General features: G+C 39.8%; 1 protein-coding gene across 2 annotated transcripts; it reads left to right on the top strand.

The window, feature by feature from the left end:
• The first annotated feature begins 1,719 nt into the window (after positions 1-1,719).
• Cenpw (centromere protein W) lies at positions 1,720-5,657 on the top strand. 2 transcript variants are annotated; one of them, XM_031380703.1, is made up of 3 exons: positions 1,720-1,959; positions 3,871-3,984; positions 5,481-5,657. In XM_031380703.1, the coding sequence occupies exons 1-3, from the start codon at positions 1,840-1,842 to the stop codon at positions 5,505-5,507; spliced, it is 261 nt and encodes an 86-aa protein (XP_031236563.1). In that variant the 5' UTR covers positions 1,720-1,839; the 3' UTR covers positions 5,508-5,657. The 2 variants fall into 2 exon arrangements, with proteins under 2 accessions (XP_031236563.1, XP_031236564.1); XM_031380704.1 differs by lacking the exon at positions 5,481-5,657 and adding an exon at positions 3,801-3,803 and having other exon boundaries at positions 3,914-3,988.
• Positions 5,658-6,333: the final 676 nt, after the last annotated feature.

Raw genomic sequence — 6,333 nt, 5'->3', positions numbered from 1 at the left:
ATTCTATGAGATGGAACACCAAGGAAAGTTTTATAAAGGATAATGTTTAATTAGGATGACTCACAGTTACAGAGGTTTAGTTTGTTACTATTATGGTGGGAAGCATGGTAACATGCAGGCAGGCATAGTGCCCAAGGAACTGAGAGTTCTGCATTTCCATCTAAAGGCAGCCAGAAGGAGATGTCTTCTGCAGAAGGGTCTCTTCCACACTGGGCAGAGCTTGAGCACAAGGAGGCCTCAAAGCCCTCTTAAATAGTGACATACTTTCTGTAACAAGGCCACACCTCCTAATCTTGCCATTCCCTATAGCCGAGCATTGAAACACATGCGTCTGTGGGGGCCATTTCCTTTCAGACCAGCATACAACCCATCCCCAGCATTGCCTGAGTGGCAAAGAACCTGAGAGCATAAAGGAAACATAAAAGAAAACCAGATACTACTGGCCTGCTGGAAACAGAGCCTTAAAAGAACTCCTAATGACATTTGCTATACTCATAGATCAGTTCTTGCTTAGTCATCATCAGAGAAGCTTCCATCTCAAGTATATGGCAACAAATACAGAGGCCAACAGCCAAACAATATGCAGACTAGATATTTTTTAGGAATCAGCAAAGAAAGAAAATCTTTGAAATACAGCAGGAGTAATGTACATACAAACTCAGAGACTGTTGCAGAATACCACGTGGGCATGTGCCAATTTGGCCCCCAGTGCTGAGAGGAGAAGTAGTCACAAGACCCCATCCCTAATCAAGCAATAATCTCTATTTGATAACTTGCAAATTAAAGGTTAGTTTTCTCTAACAGTGTCTCACTGTGGATGCAAACCACTCTGAAGAGCATGTGCCAGGCCCAACAGTAGCTAGCGGACACAACTCAGTGGCATCTTTGAAGGTTCTCTGTCTCCTAATGTTTTGACAGGACATTTTATTTTAACCTTACTGGTTTTTAGAATATATAATCTTGCTTTTGTGTTTTTGATTGAATTCTTGTGTGCTCAAAACTTGGGCTTCTGCCTCTATATGGTTTCTTGTGTTTTTTCCTTGGCTCTTTTTCTTCTGTCTGTTTTTCCCTCTTCTGATTGTTTTTGTTTTATATTATTTTATTTTATTACAATTTGTGAGATCCCGATTTGTTTTCTGACGAGAGACTGAAAGAGTGTGCATTTGAATAGGAACAGAGATTAGGAGCACCTTGGAGCTGTTATGAGAGGGGAAATTGCAATCAGAATATAGCTTATGAAAAATAAATGTATTTTTAATAAAAGAAAAAAACATTTGAAAGCTATAGGGAAGTTAAGGAAGGAAACATTGAAGGGAGAGCATTTGTGAAGAAAATCTGATGTAAGAAAAAAGAATCTCATGCAAAGCCAAATGCAATAATATAAAAGTGTACGTTGCTTGCTGGTAGTATCAAAAAAATCGAGCCTAAGTTCTTAAGGAATCCTAATAAAACACAAACTTCTTTCACTTAATTTGTTGCTCTATGGAGAACTTGGTGAGCACATAAGGATTTTACTGAGCTTATTTTCCCAACTTCTCATCCTTTCTATGGAACCAAGAGTCGAAGTACAGCACTATAGAAAACTGCAAACAAAAATGTAGCAGAGCACTCCTGAGATCTTGAAGCAGTGGGTCCGCGGGACACACCCTTTTCCTGGGGAGTCCATCCTCCAGCCTGTGGGGGTGTGGCTTGCAGCTGACGTCACTGCCGTGCGCCGACTGGAGGCAGATTCAAATCGACCGCTCTGGGGTGTGGGGAGGTAAGTGGCACGTCAGTCTGAGGTGAGCGGCCCTGAGATCGCGGTAGCCCGGGCTGAGGGAAGTGCGACTGGCCGCGAAGATGGCGGTCTCCACCACAGTCTCGAGGCGGATAAAGCGCAAGGCGCCCCGCGCCTTCCTCAAGAGCACCTTCAAGCAGAATAAGCCGCGCCTCCGTCTGGAGACGAGCTGCGACCTCCTGGTAAGTCCCGCGCTCTCGGCCCTCAGGCCCAACGGCCGCGACCGGCCTCGGAGAGGCCTGCGGCGAGGAACGAGGAAGGAAAACCCGGAGCTCTTTAAGAACTCCGGTGGGAAAGCCCCGTCCCTTATTGCCTCCCCGACGACTTCCATTAAGGAGACTGTCTGGCTCTGTGATTTAATTGATCCGGGTGTGGAAGGTAAACCGGCTACAGATTTGTCCTCCTGCCTCCCCTAGCTCCAGTATGTTGTCACCGAACACATTTCTTTTTGAATCACTAAAACACAGTGATTCAAAAGTGATCATGTAGCTGTGGCATCAAGTTTTTAAAACTTTTCAAGACTTTTTCAGACTCATGTTTACCCGAAATATAATGCTTTCCACTAATTGGCCCCAATCAAACAACTCTGTTTCTGCCTGGAAGTAAATTCAGTTTTGTTTTGTTTTGTTTTGTTTTGTTTTGTTGTTTTTTGTCTTTGTTTTTGATGTTGTTGTTTTGTTTTATTTTGGTTTGGCTTGGCTTTTTTCAAGACAAGGTTTGTCTGTGTAGTCCTGGTTGTCCTGGAACTTGCTCTGTAGACCAGGCTGGCTTCGAACTCAAAGATCTGTTGGCCTTTGCCTCCCACCCCCACCACTACCACTCTCGATATGTTTGTTTTTACGACAGGGTTTCTCTGTGACTGCTCTGGCAGTCGTGGAATTCAGTTTGTAGACTTGGCTGGAACTCAGAGAGACACCCCCCACACACACCCACACCCCTCCACCCCTGCATGCTGAGAACTTGGTTCCTCCAGAAGAGCAGCAAATGCACTTAACCACTGAGCCATTTCCAGATACTGGTTTTCTTGACCAAAAAACCAATTGGTCAAGAAATTGTCTACAATTTCAGAATTACAGAATTGTCTATATTTTCTCACTCTTTTTTTTTTTTTTTAAATCTCTAGAGCCAAAATATTGTCCATCCCCCCAGGGTGTTGGGGCAGGTAATACCTCTTCTGTCACTTGTTCTTGTTTTACGTTTTCATCCTCTAGGAGAAAATTATGTACCATTGCTGTTTTTAACCCTGACTTGGTGGTTAAGGTAGTGTAAGTGAGCTGGGATTTCCTTGGAATACATTTTTGATATTCTGTTTTCCCTGGAGCCTAATAGAGAACAAAACCCACCCGATGAGGAATTTCCAGGAGATCGCTAGCCAATTCAAGGGGTTGTCAGACCTTTCTCAAGTAGCTAGCTTCCATTTTCTGCCCTGGAGTGACCTGTGGCTATGTGGAGTCTGGTGGCGTACTCTAGGTGCCAAGGAAAGGAAGCAGACTTGAAGCCCAGTGCTCTGTAGTGGTAGCAAAGGAAGGTCCTTTGGCCAGTTGCTGCTCCCAGGTGCAATTTTCATGTTCTGTCTATTTTGTTAAACAGTACCTGTTTAGGCTTTTTTGTTCATTGACATTTCTTTGCTTACAGCTTTCTGCTCTCCGTTAACTTCATAATTATACCCAGTAAAGCATTCCATGCCATTCATAAAGTTTGTGCCATTTAAAGCAGCACATTCTGTTCTTTTGTATGAACATACCAGTTAGTTGTTGGGGTGTTGATATTATTCTCAGTGTTTCAGGTTCTGATGTCCTCCAGTGTCATCTGCTACCTTATGGGATGATTGCTCCGTTAGTCTGGGAACTGGAATCAGGAGCCTTTGTCTTCTTTGTTTAGCACAATGCCCTGAAGCTTCTGAGTCATTGTTGTTTGGAGTACACGGTAACTGATATAAATAATAAAAGAAAAAAATATGCAAGATACCTTTTAATGGGTTGTGAATTGTGCCCTCATGCACCCGGAAGAAGCTGTGGGTTAGAAAGTTGTAATAAATTTATGTTAAAAAGGTTTATATGTTATATAACACTACGTGTGCTTTGCTTTTAAAGATCCATTTGAATTGCCTACTCTTTGTTCATCGATTGGCGGAAGAGTCCAGGACAAATGCTTGTGAAAGTAAATGTGGAGTTATCAAAAAGGATCATGTATTGGCCGCAGCAAAGGTAAAACATACATTTTCTTAGTAAGCAAGAGTTAACTTTAAAAATACTGCTATGGCCATCATCTTTGTCTGATTCAAATACTTTTTATTTCAAAATACCTATAGGCTAACATAGTGCTAGAAAAAACTAACTAATTTTCATAGTGTTAGGAAAGACTGTGAGGTGTACCAGCAAGGAATGCTGTTGAACTTTGTTAAATATACAACATACTTATCATTTTGTAAATTTGTTTAAACACATGATACTTTCTTTTATAGTACTCATAGTAATATCTCTTTGCTGGCCTGGATTACAGACTTACGGAAGCCAAGGCATTGGGCATGCCCTGGCAGCTTTTATGAGGCTTTTAAATTCTCTTCACTTGGAAACACAACTATTAAAGTCCAAATAAGGACTTTCCTGAAAGCAATGCAATGATTCAGAGCATGAAGAGTATATGAAAGTGTTTCTAATTTAGACCCCTGCTTTTTCTAAATATATAACATACTTAGCATTTTCTAAAATTTTAATTGCCTTTATTGTGTGCCTGCATGCATGTGTATGTATGTTTGTGTGTGTGTACACATGTACATATGTGCACCCGTCACTTGTCAAGGCATACCTGTAGAGGTCAGGGCAACTTTTGGCAGTTGGTCCTCTCTAGAATGTGGGATCAGACACAGGTCATCAGACTTAGCCATTAGTATCTCTTCCTGGAGAGCCAGCCCATGGGACCTGAGGTCTTTTTCCTTTTTAAACTGTTGTAGCCAGATTCTTTTAAATTTTTATTTTTGTTTTTATAGTTTTGAAGCTAACTTAGGACCTCATCCTTCCAGGATTTTTACAACTTAATATTTTCCTTTGTCTTATTTCTGTAACATTTTATGTTTTGAAAATTGTATGTGAAGCAAGTTATTCAGTGTAAGATGACCAGCTGTTAAAATGCGAGCTTAGTTGTGAGATGTTTTACATTGCGATGGATTTATACTGTTTGATGCTACTTTATAGTTGTTTTGAGTTTGAGAATTTTGTTGTTGTTGTTGTTGTTGTTTTTGTTTTTGTTTTTGAGACAGAGTTTCTCTGTGTAGCCCTGGCTATCCTGGTACTCACTCTGTAGACCAGGCTGGCCTTGAACTCAGAAATCCACCTGCCTCTGCCTCCCAAGTGCTAGGATTAAAGGCGTGCGCTACCACTGCCTGGCGAGAATTTTTTTTTTTTTTTTTTTTTTTTTAAATATTCGAGATCATTAATTTTTTGGCAAGCTGAGGGTAGGGATGACACATGGTATGATACCCAAAACCTATTTTGAAATCAACTGTTTTGATACTTCAGATTGCAATTGGCAAGGTTTGTGAATGAAAGTCAGTCTAAAACCAGTTTGGGTAATCTAGGAATGTTTCCCATTTATTGAGAGAGGTAGACTGTGCTAGAGAAATGTAGAACAGTTACCTTGTAGATCAGTGATTCTGACTTGTTTTTCATAGCTATAATATATATCTTCATCTCCTCCCTTACAGGTAATTCTGAAGAAGAGCAAAGGTTAGGTGTCAACATGTGCTTAGGCATTGTGATATGTTAATTTAAGTTATAACATCATAAAAACACTTTGTATGTATCAGTTTATATTGTGGTTTTTTAAAACATTGTATGTACTTTTAGTTCTTTTAAGGAATTATACTTTTTTCACTAATGGCTTCTGAGTTTCTTTTGTGTTATTGTGTCATTGCTTAGTGTGTCAAAAATGAAATCATGCTGTATTGAATAGCTTGAAGAGATGTGTACTCCTTTAACTAAAGCTTATGTCTTTGAATTTACCCAGAATTATGCAGTGAATTTAACTTCTGAGAAAGCAACATACAGTAAAATATGGGTACATTTCAAATATGTTAATTTTGGATGATTTCACAAAGCACTAGTTTTGTGTTTAGTAGTAATAGTAAAAGTTTTCAACTAGAAGATTGTAAGCATCAGCTAAAGTTTTTACAAACTTATTTCCACCTATAAACCACAAACAAGCGGATGCGCGTCAGGCCGACGTGCTCTCTGTAGTCACGGGGTTTGGTAGATAAGACATTTTCCCATGGGAGTCTTTTGTAAGTTTATTGTATAATATCCAATTTTCACTTTTGTTCTGAGGTAATTCAGATAGTGTATGAAGTTGCAAAGCCAATCTAACCATACATTCTACATTAAACATCCAGTTTCCTCAGTGCTTATATAGAATATATAGTACAATATATCAAAAGCAAGAATTTGGTAATTGGAATAATATATATGTAACTCCATGCTATTTCATCATGTGTATAGATTCGTATAGTTAGATATGACCAATATATAGAACTACTCAGTGCTACAGAGTTCTTGTTGGTT

The sequence above is a fragment of the Mastomys coucha genome, unplaced genomic scaffold (genome assembly GCF_008632895.1).
Source record: "Mastomys coucha isolate ucsf_1 unplaced genomic scaffold, UCSF_Mcou_1 pScaffold2, whole genome shotgun sequence".
Taxonomy (NCBI): Eukaryota; Metazoa; Chordata; class Mammalia; order Rodentia; family Muridae; genus Mastomys; species Mastomys coucha.
This window is presented reverse-complemented; position numbering and strand designations above follow the sequence as displayed.